Below are 22,711 nucleotides of genomic sequence, written 5' to 3'. Positions count from 1 at the left end.
GGCCATAGGAGTAGTACCAGATGATTGGAGGGTAGCAAATGTTATTCCTTTGTTCATAAAATGGAGCAGGGGTATCCCTAGTAATTATAAACCAGTGAGTCTTACTTCAATAGTAGGCAAATTATTGCAGACGGTTCTTTGAGGCCGGATTTATGAGCATTTGGAGAAGCATAGTCTGATTAGGGTTAGTTAGCAAGGCTTTGTGAGGGGCAGGTCATGCCTGGCAAGCTAGATTGAATTCTTTGAAGTGTTACGAATGAGGAGCAACTCTGATGGGCAGAAGGGTGCAAAGTCGCCCCCCCCCCTTGAGAATCGCAAAATCGCTATTATTTCGGGTCTGATACAAAGGAAATAAAAGAGATAACAGCAAGGGCAGTTGTTATTGACAACGCTCATGAAAAATTGATGAGAGAGAAGCCACAGGTTGGAATGTCTCCTATTGACAAAAAGAGAAATTACTGCTATTGTCTCTTGAAGGAGGAATTGTGTATTGAGTACTGTTCTATTCATTGAAACCCCTCAGGGGGCAACCAGAGTGGTTTGGTTGAGGGATTGCATCATCCCAACCTGACTGACACCTGAGACCCCGTGAGTAAGGATAAAAGTAGGGTCTGGGGAAACACCCTCAAACGCACCAGGAGAGACAGTACGAGACTGGTGGGGGCTTGTGAGTGTGTCCACCCTTGCCTGGGTGATGAGTCCTCCACGGAACGTTCTAGCTAAAGGACGGAGGGGTCATACGTGAATGGTCACAACAACAACGCATCAACGGATCAAGATCGTAAAAGGAAAGTCGGCAAGTCAATAGCTGTTACTCTCTCTCTCTCTCTCCAACAATGGCAACACAGTGATCAACAACTACCGCAGCCTGCATGAACTGAACTGAACTTTATATTTCCATTGGACAATTCATTATCCCCTGGACAATGATAGAGCTTATTTCGTATTGATTATTATTATACCCGCACTTTTAGGTTTAGTATTGATGACGTATATTATCTGTATATTTGCATTGATATTATTTTTGTGTATTTTTACTAATAAATACTGTTAAAAATAGTATCATCAGACTTCAACGGATACTCCTATCTTTGCTGGTAAGATACCCAGTTACGGGGTTCGTAACAACTTGGGGGCTCATCCGGGATTTGATACCAATTGGAGGGCCAGAGAATCGGGCTTTTAAGTCTAGACTTGGATCTGGTTGGATGGGAAACCAGCAAAGATGAACGTAGACGAAGTTACAAAAAACCCGACTCCAGAGGCGCTAGAGGATGCCACAAAGTCGGACTTGGTAAATATTGCGAAAAGATTAAAACTCACAGAGGTGAAGTCGTCAATGAAAAAGTGGGAGATACAGAAGGCCATAGCTCAGTATTATGTTAATAAGGAGGTGTTTTCGGCTGAGGTAGTAGAGCCTACCCCTGAAAAGGTACCAGCTATTGGGACAGCTCAGTTAGAGTTGGAAAAATTAAGGTTGGAACAGAAGAAAAGGGAGCATGAGCTCCATCTAAAGGAGTTAGAGGCGAAGAGGGAGCATGAAATTAGGTTAAAACAGCTGTAAGTGGCTGAAAAGGAGGAAGAAAGGCAAGCTGGCAGGAGGGTTCCTGGCTTGACCTGTTTTAATTGTGGAAAGGTTGGTCATATTGCATCTAAGTGCTTTGCTCCGAGGAAGGAGACAGGAAAAGGGAATGCAGTAGTCCCTACAGGGTGTATTGTGTCGATCAGCAAATCAACGAGAAAGCCCCAGGTAGATAAAATACGAGAGGGGCGTGAGAAATTTATTTCAGAAGGGACCGTGTCTGTAAAAGAGGGAGAAACACCAGTTCCTGTGCGGATCTGGAGAGATACTGGAGCTGAGCAGTCACTGATTCTCGGTAAGGTACTAGATTTTGGTCCTGAGACTGGGAGATGTAGTTTTGAGAGGCATAGGAAAAGGGACAGAAGCTGTGCCTTTGCATAGGATCATTATAAATTGTGATCTGGTATCTGGACCAGTTGAAATAGGGGTGCGATCAGAATTCCCGAGAGCTGGCGTGGACGTCCTTCTTGGTAACGATTTAGCAGGGGGTGAGGTGTGTTCAGCCATGAAGCTGACGAGCAAGCCTGTAAGTGTTGAGGACCCGCCCCTAGGTTCCAAGATCTATCCCGCATGCGCGATCACTCGCAGCATGTCGAGAAAGGCAGCTGAGAAAGAGACCAGTTTAAATCAGTCCAGTGTCGATTTGGCTGAGACGTTTTTACAGACCCTGTACCAAGAGGGGTTAGGGGATGGTAAAACAGAGAATAGGGAGGTGAAAGAGAGTAAGGGAGAGGAGGTAGACCTACCCTTAGCCAGGAGGAAATGTATAGAGGCACGGAGTAAAGATGAGAAACAGATAAGGCTGTTAAAAGGTCCAGGGTTGGACATGGATGATCTGTCTGGCTTGACAGAACTGTTTGAAGAAGTTGAAAATTTTAAATGTGTTCCCGATAATGAAATGAGGGCAGTCCTAGATGAAAAGGATGCCATTACCTTGAAGGTGTCTGCTGGGTTAGCAGATGAGGTTGTTTTAACCCGCAGGGTTGAGTTTACTCTGGAAGGGAGTTGCCCAGAGAGTAACTGGGAGGATCAGGGGAACTTAGAATTTGAAAAGGGGACGGGTATTGAATGCCTGGAAGAGGCAGATGTCCCGTCTGAGTGTGTTCAAGATGTGAATGCACATGGTACTGAACATAGTAATGAAACTCAGGAAAAGTCTGAGGTATCTGATTTAGTTGAAAAGGAATGCAGTCCTTTTGGGTCAGATGGACTTGGTTCAGTGAAGAAAGGGTTAACCTTGGTACTAGTGGGAAGTGAGAATTCCCAGTTGTTTGTGTTCGAAGGTGTGTTAAAAGTTAGTGAGGAGATAAAAAGTGGTGATGTGGATATTATTATTGAAGGAGAAGGGAAAAGTGTAGTTCCTAAATTGAATGAAGAAAATTTAAAGTCTGGATTGGTGTCAGAAGCAGTAACCAAGCTGAAGGAACAATGTCTTGTTAACAAGGTGCCTGCGAATCAATTACAGTTTGATTTGGAATGTAAAGGTACCCCACTCGCTAATGTTATTTAAGGGTGTGCTGTGAAGAGGCAGTATTTGAAATGTTGTATGGACAAAGAGGGATCACTTACAGATGTGAAACTGAAAATTAATAGAATGAAGGGTCCTGAAGATAAAACTAACGACTTGCTTAAAAATAAAGAATTGTGTGGAAGTTCAGAAGATGGGCTAAGTTTGGAAAACATTGTTGATAAAATAACTCCTATGAAAGGAGTATGCAAAAGCCTATTCCACACTGGTGAGCAAGCTAACCACGTGAGAGTTAAGTGGAAAAGAGGCGAAGGTTGAAAAAATGCCACTTTAAATAACAGGATCTGGTTTTAAGGGATTTTGACAAAGCATGTAAATAATAAAGACAACACCATGGAAGATTGACTGTTAAGTTTAAAAGTAAAATAAAGATTAGTATTTGCTTAAACTTTTGTAATTTACTACAGAATAATCACACATGTATTGGTTCACATTTTGTATTATATACTTAAGATCACAACCCTTTTGTTTTGCTGAAGAAAAGGAATAAAAATAGGTGGTTATTAAATTGGAGTCTGATGCTACAGGAATTAATTAAGGTACAAGATATTAAGCTACTAAAGGAAGTGACAATGTAATCGCTAAATGTTTAGATGCTAAGTTGAATGTATAACTGTATTACTCCGTAGTTAAAAAACTCTTTTGTATTGTGTTAGATTCTGTAATACTGTAAGACTCTGTATTAGGTAATTTTCCCCTTTTGGTGAAAATTCTTACAAGGATGGGGGTGTTATGAATGAGGAGCAACTCTGATGGGCAGAAGGGTGCAAAGTCGCCCCCCCCCTTTTTTGAGAATCGCAAAATCGCTATTATTTCAGGTCTGATACCAAGGAAATGAAAGAGATAACAGCAAGGGCAGTTGTTATTGACAATGCTCATGAAAAATTGATGAGAGAGAAGCCACAGGTTGGAATGTCTCCTATTGACAAAAAGAGAGATTACTGCTATTGTCTCTTGAAGAAGGAATTGTGTATTGAGTACTGTTCTATTCATTGAAACCCCTCAGGGGGCAACCAGAGTGGTCTGGTTGAGGGATTGCATCATCCCAACCTGATTGACACCTGAGACCCCGTGAGTGGGGATAAAAGTAGGGTCTGGGGAAACACCCCTCAGACGCACCAGGAGAGACGCTATGAGACCGGTGGGGGCTTGTGTGTGTGTGTCCACCCTTGCCTGGGTGATGAGTCCTCCACGGAACGGTCTAGCTAAAGGACGGAGGGGTCATACGTGAATGGCCACAACAACAACGCATCGACGGATCAAGATCGTAAAAGGAAAGTCGGCAAGTCAATAGCTGTTACTCTCTCTCTCTCTCTCTCTCTCTCTCTCGCTCTCTCTCCAACAATTGCAACACAGTGATCAACAACTACCGCAGCCTGCATGAACTGAACTGAACTTTATAGTTCCATCAGACAATTCATTATCCCCTAGACAACGCTAGAGCTTATTTCATATTGATTATTATTATACCCGCACTTTTAGGTTTAGTATTGATGACGTATATTATCTGTATATTTGCATTGATATTATTTTTGTGTATTTTTACTAATAAATACTGTTAAAAATAGTATCATCAGACTTCAATGGATACTCCTATCTTTGCTGGTAAGACTCCCAGTTACGGGGTTCATAACAGAAGAAGTCACAATGCACATTAATGAATGGAAATCAGTAGGTGTGGTGTTTGATAAGTTTCCCCATGGTGGATTCATTCAGAAAGTCAAGAGGCATGGGATAAGAGAAACATAACTGTATGGATTGGCCTGCCCATAGAAAGCAGAGAGTGGTTATCGATGGAGCATATTCTCCCTGGACGTTAGTAACTCGTGCTGTTCTACAGGGATCTGTTCTAGAAACCCTGATCTTTATGATTTTTATAAATGACTTGGATGAGGATGTGGAAGGATGAGTTAGTAAGTTTGCAGATGACACGAAGGTTGGTGGTGTTGTTGATAGTGTAAATGTTTGTCATAGATTGCAATAGGACATTGACAGGATGCAGAGCCGGGCTGAGACGTTGCAGATGGAGTTCAACCCAGAAGAACATAAAAGTGATTCACTTTTAAAGGTCAAATTTGAAGGTAGAATACAGGGTTAGTGACAAAATTCTTAGCAGTGTGGAAGAACAGAGGGATCTAGGGGACCACATCCATAGATCCCTCAAAATTACTGTGCAAGTGGATAGGCTGGTAAAGAAGGTGTATGTTGTGTTGGCCTTCCTAGTCTGGGGACGGAGTTCAAGAGTTGTGAGGTAATGTTGCAGCTCTACAAAACCTCGATTAGAACCCATTTGGAATATTGTGTTCAGTTCGGGTTGCCTTGTTAATGGAAGGATTTGGAAGCTTTAGAGGATTCAGAGATCTCACAGGATGCTGCCTGAATTAGAGAGCATGTCTTACCAGGACAGGTTCAGCAAGCTGGGGATTTACTTTTTGGAGTGAAGGAGAATGAGAAATGTCACAAGTATACAAGATGATAAGTGGCAAAGATCAAATGAAGAGCTGGAGATTTTCCCAGGGTGGAAATGGCTAACATGAGGGGGCATAATTGTAAAGTGATTGAAGGAAGTAAGGGGGGAAATCACAAGTTATGAGTGTCAGAAACTCTTATCCAAGCAATGGGAGGGTTAGGTAGAGGGGAGGTTTAGATTGATCTTAGAGTTAGTTGAAAGATTGGTATAACATACTGTGTTGTGTTCTAGATCATTCGGCTGAGTGACCTGTTTCCATGTTGTAAGACTCTATGGTACCAAGTGCCCGCAGTCAAATTGTTAATATATGTTAAGCAAAGCTGTGGTTGTGTTACCATTAGGGATCTCTCTTGGACATGCTTTCACCACTTCTATCATTTAGCCATTTTCTTCTTGTATTCTATTGGTATCTGTGGGCTAAAAGGTGTTTTCTAAATCTTTTGCACTACTTGTTCTGATAGTGCCTTGGCCAATAAAGACAAGAATTCCATATGATTTACCAACGAGTCTGTCTCTGTGTCCTGCCAGCTCAGGTACTGTATCTCCAGACACCCTCACTCACAAAAGGCTATTTTTGTATTCTTCAGAGCTTCCTATTTTGTTGTGAATTCCCTTCTCTTGTTTGCCCACCGCAAGTGAACATCCACATGCATCTCCGCATTGTATTTAATAATATTTTTCTCCCAACTATTTTACTCTACCTTACAACTGTTATCCCAAATGATGAATATTTTTTAAATTTCTCATCATTTATTAACATCTTGAAATGCAGTTTAGTGGCGCAAAGTTATTAGCAAAATGTTAATGTAAATATTTACGGTACAGTGCAAAAAGTCTGAAGCACGTATATATAGCTACGATTTTTGCACAGTACGGTATTTGCCGGCGTGGAGCGGGGAGCGAGTTAGTAAATCTGGCGAGAGTAGAAGAGGTTGGGAAGGGTGGCAGAGGAGTACCGGGACGTAGAATGGCATGGGTGCAGACACACCCAGCCCTGAGAAACCAGGCAGGGTCATTCGACTCCAAACAACTGGTTTATTGATAATTATAGATATTACGTCTCCCCGGTGTTTCCCGCTCCTTCCCGTTTCCCAACCATGCCCCCTGCCCCCTTCCCACTCTCAGTCCACAATAGAATCATGTTTATCATCACTAAAATAGGTCATGAAATTTGTCTAATTGAAGATGAGAGGGTAGGTTCAAGGGGAATATGAGGGGTAAGTTTTTCACTTCGAGTCGTGGATGCCAGGAATGCGGTGCCTGGCAGGGTGGTAGAAGCAAATTCTTTTCAGAGACGGTTGGATTTGGCACATGGATGTACGGAGGGTGGAGGGATATGAACATGGTGTAGGTGGGAGGGATCAGTGTTTGGGTGTTTCCAATTTGCTTTTTTAACTAGTTCGGCAAAACTTTGTGGACCGAATAGCCTATTCCTGATCTGCACTCTTATGCTTTATGTATTTTTGTGGCAGCAGTACAGTGCAATACACAAAATTACTACAGTACTTTATTGAATTGCAGAACTATTGACTGCTTAATCGCATCGTTTAAGAAACAACGTATTATTTCCGAATCTATAAGGCTCGCCAATCATCCAGCTCCTTGCTGTCTTATAACGGTTCCAATCCCCCCAAAGTCTCAAATTTAAATGATTTTTAAGTGGCCTTTAAAGTGCCTTGGCGGCTTCCTTTGCCTCTCCTTGTAAAACATTGCAGTTCCACACGCAGAACGCTGTGTTCCTGCTATTTTGGTCCCAGCGCGCCTCTTCAATACAAAATTTGTATTTCCGAGCCCGGACTCAGTCATACCTCTACTGTGAAGACGAAAGCTTTAACTGGGATATGACTAGATTAGTTTTTATCTCCGCAGCGAAGCTTCTGATATTTTAGACTTTGCGCCTTGGCAAAAAAGTATCAAACTATGTACAGTACTATCCTTCAAAGAGCAATCTAAGCGGGTTAAAATATTGAAAGTGTATTTTCTACTTCATAACTACTGATTCTGATTTTACGTGGCATCCGTGCTACCATTAGTTACCTTTAGGGATAAATAGCATGTTGAAATATATGTGTCGGTTGGAATATGGAAAATGATGAAGGCACCGATTCGTCCAGAGTGCGGTTCCGAGTACCGCTGCTAAACAACCGTTAAATCATGTGTTATCATCAATTCGACCTCCCAGACGCTTAGAAACTGAAACACTGACGTCCGCCGCAATCGCGGTGCTAGGTCTCTGCAAGTGGGCGCATGAGCCAGACTGGGACGGTGAGAAGAGTGAGGAGTTAAGTGGGCGACGCAGGGAACGGAACGGGTCTCCGCATTCAGTTTCCAGCCCGCACCGACCCCACCTCCAACCACCTGCACGGCGCAGGAGATGTCAGGCTAGCCATGCATCACAACACCTCGGAGAACAGCACAGCGCCGGAAGTTCCAGAGCCGATGGAGGAGTTACTCATCGCCTCAGCGTTTGGTACCATCTTATCCTTTATGTGTGTGGCCGGGGTGACGGGCAATGTCTACACCCTGGTGGTGATGTGCCAGTCCATGAGATCTGCTGCCTCCATGTACGTCTCCATAGTCAACCTGGCCCTAGCCGACCTTCTCTACCTCTCCACCATCCCTTTCATCGTTTGCACTTATTTCGCCAAGAACTGGTACTTTGGTGACATGGGCTGTCGGATCTTACTCAGTCTCGACTTCCTGACCATGCACGCCAGCATCTTCACTCTCACTGTGATGTGCACCGAGCGTTACTTGGCCGTGGCCAAACCGCTGGACACGGTCAGGAGATCCAAGGGTTACAGGAAGGCCATCGCCGGGGTGGTGTGGTTGGTGAGCCTGCTCTTGGCCCTCCCTGTGATGAGCATGTTTAAGCTGCATGAAAGCCGGAGCGAGAACGGGACAATCAAGCGGACGTGCATCACAACTTGGAGTCTGGAATCTTATTCCACTTATCTGACTGCACTATTTATCACCAGTATCGTGGCGCCAGGAATGATCATCGGCTATCTGTACACCCAGTTAGCGAGGATCTATATGGAATCCCAGAAGAACACGTTGGCAAAGAGCGAGAACAGGCAAACGTCCACGCAGAGAGTGGTCTTCATGACCTTCAGCATCGTCCTGGTCTTTTGGGCGTGTTTCTTGCCTTTCTGGGTCTGGCAACTCATCCGCCTCTATTCCAGCAGCCTGAGCATGTCACGGCAGACACTAACTTGCGTCAACTATTTCATGACCTGCCTGACCTACAGCAACAGTTGCATTAACCCTTTCCTTTACACGCTACTAACCAAGAACTACAAAGAGTACTTGAAAAATAGGCACAGGCATTTCCAGCGATCGGGATCCGCGTCGTTTAGAAGAAATGCCAGTCTGCGGCGATCGATAAGATCCATCTCCTCCTGTAACCACAACAGCAGCTCCTCCGAGGCAATGGGTATGTCTCAGTTGAAAGGGTCGAAATGACAGTACCCGTGTCTAAATGCTGCTCCCGCTGAAGTCCAGGTAGGTATTTGAACTCCCAAGTGATACACAATATCTCTATCTTGCACGCTCTACTTCAGAGTTGGGGCTGGATGCAAAATTCAGGAAAGTCTGGGCAATAAAATAAGACCAAATGTTGTCGTTTGCAGGTATAACTTTATGAGTATCTCCTTTCGTTACTTTGAGTTAACTCTCGGGCCATTTGGCTGATTTATTACTGATGGTGCAGAGTATTTCTTTTGCTCGATTTTGCAGGGTTTAATTGCAGTTAATATGCTTATGATGTGGTGTATGCGAAATCCAAGAACTCAAGGTGGTTACTTCCAAGGAGATCTCGCCGTCTGATATTAATTTGTGACAACTTGTTCACTTTATTGGATTTAGCAATGACTATTTTATTTTCATTTTTTAAAACCGAATACTGTACTGCTTGTTAAATCATGTTTCTTCATAGTAAATTCAAATCATAATAAGGAGTAATACACTTTGCGTTTATTATTCTTTCCAATTAAGTTTATTACACCCAATATCTAGGCTATATTATGCGACGTCCTTTAGTAAAGAAAATTCACTGTTAAATAATCATATTTCAAGGATCAAAGGGGGAAATATATCAGTTGATAAGGTTAAAACTTTATCTGCCAAGTAAACTGAGTTTAACCAGTGAGCAGAGATTATATATTATCAGAATTCAAGGAAAACAAAATTGCTGAAGTTTTGCCAAGCTATTTGGTAAGCCAGACCTACTGGACTTTATGGGCATTGGATTTCCTTTCTGCGTCAGATAATTCTAATGTACATAGCTTGTTTAAAGATTTAGCTGCTGCCAGAATGTTTTACTTTAATTTTATTTAGAATAATGATACTTTTATAACAAAGAGCTTATCCATCAAATTATTCAATGTTTGAAACAGAATAACAATTATAATGAAAAAAGATATTAAAATTCCCACATTAGTCCCATGTAATTTTCTTTCCTATTCTCCATCATGTGAATAAGCTAATGAATGTGAATCTTAAGTAAATATTTAATATGAACTTAGACTAAAAAAATCACATCTAATTTGTACTGGTGGATCATGGATTCCTAAAATTAGTGCAATAAAGCTGTAAAAGTGAACCTTCAGATATCCATTTTAAAAATTGCAGCAAAACGTAATGGACACATCAAGCAGATTTTCAGATTAAGTCAACTGAAAGAGGTGCTTTTACAAAAAGAAATGTATATCTCTGAAATACTAGGTGGCTAAGATGTTTCTTTTCATTAAAAAAAATTAATTCATAATATTTGTCCTCTATCAGTATGTGTGGTTGCCCTTTTTAAATTCATGTTGCCATCTGGGCATTGCGTGCAAATCCAGAGTTTATTACCCATCCCTAACTTCCTTGAGATACTGGTGATGTGCCACCTTGTTGAACCACAGTCATTCCGGTAAAGGAACCCTCGGGCTGCTGTTAGGGAAGGAGTTTTAGGGGTTGGATTCTGTTGAAGGACTGATGTTACTTTTCAAGCTCAGGATGTATTATTTGGAGGTGGAAGTAGTCCTGTGCACCTGCTGTTTCCGTTGTTGTGGTAGAGGTCACACATTTCAGTGTGCAGTCAGTGCGAGTAGATTGTACATATTGTAAACTCTGTGCTCAGTGGTGGATGCAATGAGTAAGGTTGGAACAGTGGAACAGTCTAGCAGGCTGCCTTGTCATGGATGGTGCAAGCTTCGTAAGAATTGTTGATGCTGCGCTAATCCAGGCAAGTGGAGAGTACTCCATCACACTCAAGACTTCTACTTTGTAGATGGTGGACAGATCTTGGGGTATCAGAATGTGAGTCACAGACAAGAATCTTGCCAGTTACCAACAGAGATGATACATAAACATGTCAAGCAATACTGCTCATTTCATATATATCTCTCAATGTTTTACATCCTAACTTCAGATTTAACCAAAAATTCCAAGATAACATCTCTTCCATCTTATTTTCAAATTACAATTGGAGAAACAATATATTGAGACAAGTAGCAATTACAAGAAGCAATATCAAATTTAACCCCAGAAGCTTTGAGGAAAAAAAATATTTAAGTATTAAGGACATGAAAGAAAACCCCCATGTTAAGATGGAGGACGTCACTGAGATGGATGCAACAGTAGCACACCACAGGGATATGTGCTTAGCCCACTGCTCTACCCTTTCTACACCTATGACTGTGCGTTTAGACATAGCTCAAGTGTCATCTGTAAATTTGCTGATGATGCAACCATTGTTGGCAGAATTTGAGATGGTGACAAAAGGACATACAGGACTGAGATATAGCAGTTAGTTCAGTGGTGTCGCAGCAACAACCTTGCAAGACCAAAGAGCGGATTGTGGACTTCAGAAAGGGTAAGATGAGGGAACACAAGCCAATCCTTGTAGAGGTATCAGAAGTGGACAGAGTGAGCAATTTCATGTTCCTGGCTGTCAATATCTCTGAGGACCTAAGCTGGATACAACATATTGAAGCAGCTACCAAGAAGGCAAGACAACGGCTATATTTTATTCAGAGTTTGAGGAGATGTGGTTTAGCAACTAAAACACTCAAAAACTTCTACAAATGTAATGTGGAGAGTGTTCTGTCTTCCTGCATCACTGTCTGTTATGGGGCGGGGAGCTACTGCAAAAGATCGAAATAAGTTGCAGAAACTTGTAAAGTTAGTCAGCTCCATCATGGGTACTAGCCTCCTTAGAATCCAAGGCATCTTCAAGCAGTGGTGCCTTAGGAAGGCAGTGTCCATCATTAAGGACCCACACCACCCATGACATACCTCTTCTCATTGTTACCATTGGGAAGGAGGTACAGAAGCATGATGGCACACACTCAGCAATTCAGGGTCTGTTTCTTCCCCTCTGCTGTCCAGAGCTAAATGGACATTGAACCCATGAGCACTACCTTACTATGTTTTAATTTCTTTTTTTTTGCTCTACTTATTTTAACTTCCATTAACTATTTAATAGATATATATATATATAAAATTACTGTTATTGTTTTTCTCTATATTTACTTATCATGTGTTTCATTGTACTGCTGCATTTGTTAACATTGTAAAGTTAACAAATTTCATGACATATGCTGGTAGTATTAAACCTGATTCTGATTATTAAACATATTTTCCAATTATCTTCAAAGAGGAAGTGGGTGATGCAAAGACTTTTCTGAAGCATATGAGTGGAGTTATGAGCAGGATAGCTATCCTGTTCATAAGTGTGTCTTACAATCACAGACATTGGAAAAAAAACTATTAAAAACATCAATCATTATGTTAAAAAAGAATGCATTTAAGTTGACTCAAATGATTTGAGAAATTATACATTACATGTAATTTATCTTGCTACTGTATCTCTTGCTCCTTTGTAATTAAAAAAAGTTGCTGGAAAACTGCACAAAGTTAAGGCAAAGTTCATCAGGGCAAACAATGCAGGACTAAAGGTGCTATATTTAAATGGATGTAGCATTTGGAGTAAGATGGGCAAACTGTCACGAGCGGACATGGAATGGACCCAAATGCAGGGCGCAGGCGCTGAAGTACTAGGGGTAGGACAGGATGGGGATGCCATGGTAATGCAGGCGGGGCTGGATCCCGAAAGTCAGGCAGGCAGGGCAGAATCCCAGAGTTCAGGCGGGACAGGAGAGCCCCCTGGGGCGGGCGCATAACACCTGGACAGGGTCACCTCCCAGGCAGGAACACGGAGGCCCAGACACAGACACCTGGGCAGGTGCAGGGCACAACCCATCAGAAACGAGGGAAGGAAAGGGTAGGAGTTCTCAAGGCAGGCCGCATCTTGGCAGGACCACCTCCCAGGCAGAGACACGGAGGCCTGGGCAAGGCGTGGACACCTGGGCAGGTGCAGGGCACAACCCATCTGAGGTGAGGGGTAGGAAGGGGACTGAGTCCCCCCACCAATAAAACAGCAACAGCCTGTCTTACCCAACAGAGGCAAGGGACAGGAAAGGACAGAACCACCTGAGGGGTAACAGCAACATCCTGGCTTACCTGACAGAGGCAAGGGAACAGAAGGGAGCTGGGTCTAGGGTGAGCAGCAGGACAACCAGGACACACCAGTAAATAGGGAGAAGCAAGCAGACAGCACAGGCAAGGCAAATATGGCAGAACAGCAGAACCAGCACACAGAAGAGAATCAGGAAAACAAGACAAACCTGGGACAGAGGAGGACAACTTCCCAAGTAGGCTCAGTCCCCGTGCCCCTTATAAACACCTGCCCTCCTAATAGGCAACCGGTGTACCTCCTTATGCCAAGATGTTCCAATAGCTTCGGGTGACAGGAGGGCTGGCTGCAAGGCCCGGAGTCCGGAGTCCGGAGTCCGCGGACCGGAGCAAGACCCGGAAGGCGGGCTCTGGACCGGACCCTAACACAAACTTATGGCGCAATTAGAGATTGGTCGGTATGATGTTGTGGCCATCACTGAGTCATGTCTGAAAGAAGGTCATAGTTGGGAGCTTAATTTCAAAGGTTATACTTTGTATTGAAAGGACAGGCAGGAAGGCAGAGGCAGTGGTGTGGATCTATTGGTAAGAGGTGGAATTACATCTTTAGAAAGAGGTGACATAGTGTCAGAGAATGTCGAATCTTTGTGGGTGGAGTTAAGAAACAGCAGGGGTAAAAATAAATTATGGGAATCATATATATGCCACAATGTGGGGAGAGATTGCAAAGGGAGCTGGAAAGGGCATGTAATAAGGGTAATGTCACAATTGTAATGGAGTCTTCAATGTGCAAGGGAATTGGGAAAATCAGGTTGGTGTTGGATTGCAAGAGGGGAAGTTTGTTGAATGCCTACAAGATGGCTTTTTAGAGCAGCTAGAGCTGGAGCCTACTGGGGAAAGGCTATCTTAGATTGGGTGTTGTAAAATAAACCTGATTTTATTAGTCAGCTTAATATAAAGGAACCCTGAGGAGGCAGTGATGATAATATAATTGAATTCATACTGCAATTTGTGAGGGAGAAGCATAAGTCACATATATCAGTATCACAATGGAATAAGGAGAATTACAGAGGCATGAGAGAGGAACTTGCCCAGGTGGATTGGAGGAAGATATTGGCAAGGATGACAGAAGAACAGAGGTGGCTGAGGTGTCTGGGAATAGTTCACAAGGTGCAGGATAGATATGTCCCACAGAAGAATTTGTTGTCAAATGGCAGGGCTAGGCAACCACGGCTGACAAAGGAAGCTAAGGACTTCACAAATACCAAGCAAAGACATAAAAGGTAGCAAAGGTGCATGGGAAATTGAATGATTGGGAAGCTTTTAAAATCCAGCAAAAGGCAACTAAAAAACTATAAGAAGGGAAAAAATGAAAGATGAGGGCAATAATATAAAGCAGAATACTAAAAGTTTTTTTTGGTTATATAAAGAGTAAGAGGGAGGTGAGAGTTAATATTGGACCACTAGAAAATGATGTTGGTGAGGTAGTAATGGTGGATATTAGAAATGGCAGATGAACTTAATGTGTACTTTGCATCTGTCTTCACTATGAATGACACTAGCATTGTGCCAGAGGTCCATGAGTGCTAGGGAACAGGGGTGAGTGCCATTGCTATTACAAAGGAAAAAGTGCTAGGCAATCTCGAAGGTCTTAAGGTGGCTAAGTCACCTAGACCAGATAGACTAGGGATGCAGAATCAAAAAGGGTAGCAAATACAGTATTCAAAGTGTTCTATCTCAATGCACGGAGTATAAGAAATAAGGTGGATGATCTTCTTGCTCTAATGCAGACTGTCAGGTATGATGTTGTGGCCATCACTGAATCGTGGCTGAAGGATGGTTGTAGTTGGGAGCCAAATGTCCAAGGTTACACGTTGCATTGGAGGCAGAGGGGAGGTGTGGTTCTGCTGGTAAAGAATGGCATCAAATCAGTAGAAAGATGTGACATTGGATCAGAAGATGTTGAATCCTTGTGGGTTGAGTTTAGAAACTGCAAGGATAAAAGGACCCTGATGGCAGTTATATACAGGGCTCCCAATAGTAGCCAGGATGTGGACAACAGATTATAACAGGAAATAGAAAAGGTGTGTCAAAAGGGCAATGTTATGATAGTCATGGGAGATTTCAACATGTAGGTCGATTGGGAAAAGCACGTTGGAAATGGATCTCATGAGAGTCAGTTTGTTGAATGCCTACGAGATGGCTTTTCAGAGCAGTTTGTCATTGAGCCTACTCGGGGATCAGCTATACTGGATTGAGTGTTATGTAATGAACCAGAGGAGATTAGGAAGCTTAAGGTAAAAGGATCCTTCAGGAGACAGTGATCGCAGTATGACAGAACTCAGCTTGAAATTTGACAGGCAGGAGGTAAAGTCTGATGTAGCAGTACTTCAGTGGAATAAAGGAAATTACAGTGGTATGAGAGAGGAGTTGGCCAAAGTAAATTGGAAGGAGATGCTTGCAGGGATGACAGCAGCGCTGCAATGGTGTGTGTTTCTGTGAAAAATGAGGAAGGCGCAGGTAATATGTATTCCAAAAACAAAGAAATACTCAAGTGGCAAAATAGTGGCAGACAAGGGATGTCAAAACTAATGTAAAAGCAAAAGAGAGGGCATACAAAAAGGCCAAAATTAGTGGGAAATCAGAGGATTGAGAAGCTTTTAAAGCCCTACAGACAGCAACTAAAGGAGTCATTAGGAGAGAAAAGATGAAATATGAATGCAAGCTATCAAACAATATCAAAGTGGATAGTAAAAGCTTTTTCAAATATGTAAAAATAAAAGAGAGATGAGTGTGGATATATGACCACTAGAAAATGAGGCCAGAGAAATAATAACGGGTTCCAAGAAGATGGCAGATGAACTTTTGCATCAGTCTTCACAGTGGAAGATGCTAGCAGTATGCCAGGCGGCAAAGGGTGGGAGGGAAAAGAACTGAGTGCAGTTACTATCACAAGGGAGAAGGTGCTCAAAAAGCTAAAGACCTGAGGGTACATAAGTCATCCGGATCAGATTAACTGCACCCTAATGTCCTGAAATAGGTAGTGGTAGAGATTGTGGAGGCATTAGTAATGATCTTTCAAAAATCGTTGGACTCTGTCATGGTGCCAGAGGACTGGAAAATTGCAAATGTCACTCCACTCTTTAAGAAAAGAGGAAGGCAGCAGAAAGGAAATTACAGATCAGTTAGCCTGACCCCAGTGGTTGGGAAGATGTTAGAGTCAATTGTTAAGGATGAGATTGTGGAGTACTTGGAGACACAGAACAAGCTAGGACAAAGTCATCATGGTTTCCTTCAGGGAAAATCATGCCTGATGAACCTGCTGGAATTTTTTGAAGAGATTACAAGTAGGATAGATAATAGGGATGCAGTGGATGTTGTATATTTGGACTTCCAGAAGGCTTTCGACAAGGTGCCACACATGAGGCTGCTTACCAAGTTAAGAACCCATGGTTTTACAGGAAAGTTATAGGCATGGTTAGAGCATTGGCTGACAGGTAAGAGGCAGTGAGTGGGAGTAAAAGGATCCTTTTCTGGTTAGCTGCCCGTGACTAGTGGTGTTCCGCAGGGGTCGATGTTGGGACCACTTCGTATTATACTGTGTATCAATGATTTAGATGTTGGAGTAGATGGCTTTGTTACCAAGTCTGCAGATGATACAAAGACTGGTGAAGGGGCAGGTCATGCTGAGGAAACAGAAGGACTTAAACTGATTAGGAGAATGGGTAAGAGAGTGGCAAATGAAATGCAATGTTGGAAAATGCATGGTCATGCACTTTGGTAGAAGAAATGAATGTGCAGACTATTTTCTAAATGTGGAGAAAATCCAAAAATCTGAGATGCAAAGGGACTTGAAAGTCCTTGTGCAGAACAACCTAAAGGTTAACTTGCAGGTAGAGACGGTGGTGAGAAAGACAAACGCAATGCTAGCATTCATTTCAAGACGTCTAAAATACAAGAGTAGGGATGTGATGCTAAGGCTTTATAAGGCACTGGTGAGGCCGCACCTTGAGTATTGTGAACAGTTTTTGGCTGCTCATCTGTAAATGACTAAATAAACTCGTAAAAAAATGATGTGCTGGCACTGGGGAGGGTTCAGAAGAGGTTCACAAGGGTGATTCTCGGAAAGAAAAGGTTACCATATGAGGAACGTTTAATAGCTCTGGGTCTGTGCTCGCTAGAATTTAGAAGGATGGGGGGGAGCTCATTGAAACCTTTCGAATGTTGATAGGACTAGACAGAGTAGATGTGGAAAGGATGTTTCCCATGGTTGGGGAGTCTAGGCCAAGAGGGCACAGCCTCAGGATAGAGGGTGTCCATTCAAAACAGATGTGGAGAAGTTTCTTCAGCCAGACGGTGGTGATTTTGTGGAATTTATTACCGCAGGCAGCTGTGGAGGGCAGGTTGTTGGATGTATTTAAGGCAGAGCTTGATAGGTTCTTGGCTGGACCTGGCATCAAAGGTTATGGGGAGAAGGCTGCAGAGTGGGGCTGAGGAGGGGAAAAAAGTAGCTACCACGATTGAACAGTGGAGCAAAATGACTTAATTCTGCTCCTATCTCTTATGGTCTATATCCCAGAGTCCTGAGGGAGATTGCTGAAGAGATAACATATGCATTAGTCAAGAGCTTTCAAGAATCACTTGATTCTGGAGGAGTGGATGATTACAAATGTCACTCCTGTGCTAAACTATGTATACCTGTCTGGACACGCCCCCCCCCCCCCCCCACTGACTGCTCCTGTGGCTCCTCCCACAGACCCCTGTATAAAGGTGATTGGGGGCACTGCTCCTCCCTCAGTCTCAACATGGTCATGGTCCCTTTTTCGCTGTTAATAAAAGCCTACCGTTCACTTCGTCTCCTAGAGTTATTGAAGGTGCATCAGCTCCATTCTTTAAGAAGGGAAGAAGGCAAAAGAAAGGGAATTATTGGCCAGTTATCCTACCCTCAGTGGTTGGGAAAGTGTTGGAGTCTATTATTAAGGATGAAGTTTCGGGGTACTTGGAGACCAATGATAAAATAAGTCAAAATCAGCAGGGTTTCTGTAAAGGGAAATCTTGCCTGACAGGTTTGTTAGAGTTCTTCATGGAAGTAACAAGCAGGATGGACAAAGGAGAGGCAATGGAAGTAATTTACTTAGATTTTCAGAAGGCATTTGATAAGGTGTCTCACATGAGGCTGCTAAACAAGATAAAGTCCTATCGTGTTACAGGAAAGGAATGGCTGACAGGCAGGAGGAAGCAAGTGGGAATAAAGGAAGTCTGTTAGTGGCGAGTAGTGTTCCTATTGGAAAAGTGACTTCTCACATTTTTGTCAATGATTTAGATAATGAAATTGATGGCTTTGGACAAAGTTTGAGGAAGATATGAAGATAGGTGGAGGGGTAGGTAGTGCTGAGGAAGCAATGTGATTGCAGCAGGACTTAGAAAAATTAGAAGAATGCACAGAAAAGTGCCAGATAGAATACAGTGCTGGGACACGTATGATGATATATTTTGGTAAAAGAAACAAAAGTGCAGACTATTATCTAAATGGGGAGAAAATTCAAACATCAGTGTTGCAAAGGGCCTTGGGAGTCCTCGGGCAAGTCTCCCAGAAGGTTAATTCACGGGTTGAGTCTGTGTTAAAGAAGGCAAATGCAATGTTGGCATTTATTTCAAGGGGAATAGAATATAAAAACAAGGAGCTAATGCTGAATCTTTATAAGACACTAGTCAGGCTGCATTTGGAGTATTGTCAATAGTTTTGGGCTCCTTATCTCAGGATGTATTGTCATTGGAGAGAGTCCAGAGAGGGTTCATGAGGATGATTCAGGGAATGAAAGGAACGTACTCAATGGAATTTAGAAAAATGCACAGGGATCTCATTGAGACCTACTGAATGTTGAAAGGACTAGATAAGGTGGATGTGGAGAGGATGTTTCCTCTGGTGGGGGTATCCAGAACTAGAGGGCACAGCCTCAAAATTGAAGGGCAACCTTTTGGAACAGAAGCAAGGAGGAATTTTTCTAGCCAAAGGGTGGTGAATCTGTGGAATACTCTGCCACAGACTGCGGTGGAGGTAAAGTCCGTGTGTATATTCAAAGCAGAAGTTGATAGATTTCTGATTGGTCAGTGCCTCAAGGGACATGATGAGAGAGTAGGTGAATGGGATCCGGGGTCAATCATGATGAAATGATGGAGTGGACTTGATGAAGTGAATGGCCTAATTCTGCTCCTATGCCTTATGGTCTGAAGTTTATGGAATTACAGTGGAAAGATTTCTCAAAGTTTTGGACATCCACATTTCTATGGGGATCACAGAAAAGATTTGGCTTGTTCATCTAACACATAACAAAACAGCTTTTCATCTCTCTATATATCTGTTTGAAAGATTTATAAACAAACGCTACAAAGGAAACACAAAGAAGAGAAGGTCTGTAGATGATTGAAATCAAAATAATACACACAAAATGCTAGAGGAACTCAGCAGGCCAGGCAACATCTATGGAAAAGAGTAAACAGTCGACATTTCGGACTGAGACCTTTCATCAGGACTGGGAAAAAGAAAGCTGAAAACTCAGAGTAAGAAGGTAGGAGAGGGGAGGAAGAAGAACAAGGTAGTTGGTGATAAGTGAAACCGGGAAAGCGGGAAGGTTAGAGCTGGGAAGTCGATTGGTGAAAGTGGTAAACGGCTGGAGAAGGGGGAATCTGATAGGAAAGGACAGAAGACCATGAAGAAAGGGAAGGGGGAGGAGCACCAGAGGGAGGTGATGGGCAGGTAAGGGGATTATAGTGAGAGAGGGAAATGGGAATGGGGAATGGTGAAGGGAGGGGGGACAGTTACTGGATTTGGCTATATGATGGTAAGCTACAAAGTAAGTTTGTTATGGAGATGGAAACCTATTGACTTTGAAGAAATTGATAATACAGAAGTAGATCTGGATTTGTCTGTGTGACAGTAAGCAGAAGATGATGATGAATGGATATTTTCAGACAAGGAGACGATGAGTATTAGTGTTCCATTAATCTTTTCAGATTTTGTGAACAACCTAGACTCTGCTCTAAGTTGCAGCATTGAGCTTGTACTTGAAATAACATATTGCAGCAGGTGATCAGAGAAAGAAGCATGCAGCGATGTACTATAGAAGTATTACTGTGAAAAGAATGTACACTGTTATGAGTGATGAACAGACCTGATGGACAATGGGGTGAAGAGTTAACCCCGAGAAACATGAACTATTACTGTTGCTATGCTGACCATGAGAAAGACAGGCAAGAACATTTGCTACAGATAAGAGAGGGGAGAGAGACTGTTGATTTACTGTATTATGACTTCTGCAAGGGTTATTTACCTTCTACTATTTTGCTCATAAACATTCCTCAGTGGACTGAAGGAGTGGCCTTATTTGATGGACACAGTCATTCAGGAGTAATGGATAGCTGAGTCCCCGATAGTAGGGTTAAAAGACAGCTCTGGAGAGACACCCTCCAGACACGCCAATGGACACTGATTGAGTGTTGGAACCCACAAGAAAGGTGGGGGCTTCGAAGACCGAACCAGGAGGTCGGTCAGGAAGACTATCAGTGTAAAAGCAGGGCCAGTGGGGGCTTGTGTGTGTGTCCACTCATGCCAGAGTGACGAGTCCACCACAGAAGAATGGTCTGTCTGAAGACCAGAGGGGTCATAACTGAATGACCACCATTACAAAGATACGACGGATTAAGAAAGCAAAGGAAGGTTTGGCTGCTGCAGCTGTTATCTCTCTCTCTCTCTCTCTCTCTCTCTCTCTCTCTCTCTCTCTCTCTCTCTCTCTCTCTCTCTCTCTCTCTCTCTCTCTCTCTCTCTCTCTCTCTCTCCCTCCATCTCCCTCCCTCTCTCTCTCTCTCTCTCTCTCTCTCTCTCTCTCTCTCTCTCTCTCTCTCTCATGATTACAATAAAACAACCATAACTACATCAGCACTTAGGAACTGAACGGAACTTTATACTTTTCTACGACAATTTATTTACCCCTAGACATCGATAGAGCTTGTTTATTATTGATTATTATTATTCCTACACTTTTAGGTTTATTACTCCTAACTTGTTTTATATGTATATTTGCATTATTGATATGGTTTTTGCTTATTTTTATTAATAAACACCTTTAGTTTGGTACCACCAGACTCCAACGTATTCTTCTTTCTCTGCTGGTTAGACACCCAGTTACGGGGTACGTAACAACACTATAAATAATTGTGGTGATGGTTATGGTTAAGAGATCATGATAAAACTTTCTGAAATAATTCGGTAGATCCCAAATAGAGTATTTGGAAATATTAAGCTTGGAAATGGGCCCTTTAGTATCCCATCCCCAGGTCCATGCCAAACAAGATGCCCGCCCAGTGATGAGATCACCAGTCATTCACACATCAGGAACAGCACAGATCCCATTTTAACATTATTGTAAGTGCAAAATGTCAGAGCAAGAAACACTTTAAACTTAATTTTGCCCAATTTTTTTCAGAATTAGATTTATCATTACTTATCAAGAAGCCAGTTGCTTTGTGGTAGCAGTACAGTACAAGACAACGATTACTGTAAGTTATAAAATAAATAAACCAATTGTGCAAACGAGGAATAACAAGGTAGTGTTCATGGACTGTTCAGTAATCTGATGGTGGAGGGGAAGAACCTGTTCCTAAAAGATTGAGGGTGGATCTTCAGGCTCCTGTACCTCCTCCCCAGTGAGGGTATGTCCTGGATAGTGAGGATCCTTAATAATGGTTGCTGCTACCTTGAGGCACTGCCTGTTGAGGATTTGCTTGAATGTGGCGAGTGTTGTGCCCATGATAGAGCTGCCTGAATCTTAAACTTGCTTTTGATCCTATATATTGGAGCCTCCATAGCAGACCATGATGCAACTAGTCAGAACAGTCCCCACTGTATTTCTGCAAACAACAGTGGTGTCGGGGGCGAATTTACTGATGGTGTTTCAGCTGTGCCTACAGTCATGAGTGTAGAGAGAGTAGAGCAGTGGGATAAGTGCCTGTCTCTGAGTTGTGCCTGTGTTGATTGTAGTGAGGAGGAGATGTTATTACCAATCTACACTGACTGTGGTTTCCTGATGAGAAAGTGAAGGATCCCATTGCTGAGCAAGTAACAGAGGTCCAGGTTTTGAAGTGTGTTGATTACTACTGAAGGAACAATGGTGTTGAATGCCAAACGTTACTAACAGTGTGAATTCCAATTTATAGGTAGGAACACAATGAAAATTTGGGATTTTAGCCCACTTTTCTTAGATCCTCAACAGTCACAATGCAGGGAATGAAATCTCATTGTAGTCCATAAGTTTTAGCACTGAACCACAGCCTCCACCCTACACCCCTGATGCACTGAACCCTCCTGTCTCCAATCCTACCTGTGGATCTCAAACCCACCCCTCTTCTTCCCATCAGTTCCAAACGATCTCAATACATGATCCTACTTGGCCACCTCCTGCCCCGGTCCCCTCTGCGTCGTATTTATCTTACACTATCCTTAACTTGCTCACTGCCACCATGTCAACAACCCACTGCCTACACAACTAAGTCCATTGGCTCCTCAGGACTTATTTTTGCTACAGCTGAGGTACTGGAGAAAAGTGTTTGAGTGCACAAAGTGCTTATGGTCAGTTGTGTAAAACATTTTGGGTCTTGAACACAAGATATTTTC

At 42.7% G+C, this 22,711-nt stretch overlaps 1 protein-coding gene across 1 annotated transcript in view; it reads left to right on the top strand.

Annotated features, from left to right (window-relative positions):
* Window positions 1-7,401: 7,401 nt before the first annotated feature.
* The window catches only part of LOC140714616 (urotensin-2 receptor), a 51,570-nt gene continuing 36,260 nt past the window's right edge, over window positions 7,402-22,711 (top strand). The window contains exon 1 of the mRNA XM_073025969.1: window positions 7,402-9,084. Coding sequence (XP_072882070.1) covers window positions 7,969-9,045 — 1,077 coding nt within the window. The 5' untranslated portion in view covers window positions 7,402-7,968 and the 3' untranslated portion in view covers window positions 9,046-9,084. The remainder of the gene's footprint in view (window positions 9,085-22,711) is intronic.

This window comes from Hemitrygon akajei, chromosome 22 (assembly GCF_048418815.1).
Source record: "Hemitrygon akajei chromosome 22, sHemAka1.3, whole genome shotgun sequence".
Lineage (NCBI taxonomy): Eukaryota > Metazoa > Chordata > Chondrichthyes > Myliobatiformes > Dasyatidae > Hemitrygon > Hemitrygon akajei.
Note: the sequence above shows the minus strand (reverse complement) of the source record. Positions and strands in the feature narration are given on the sequence as shown.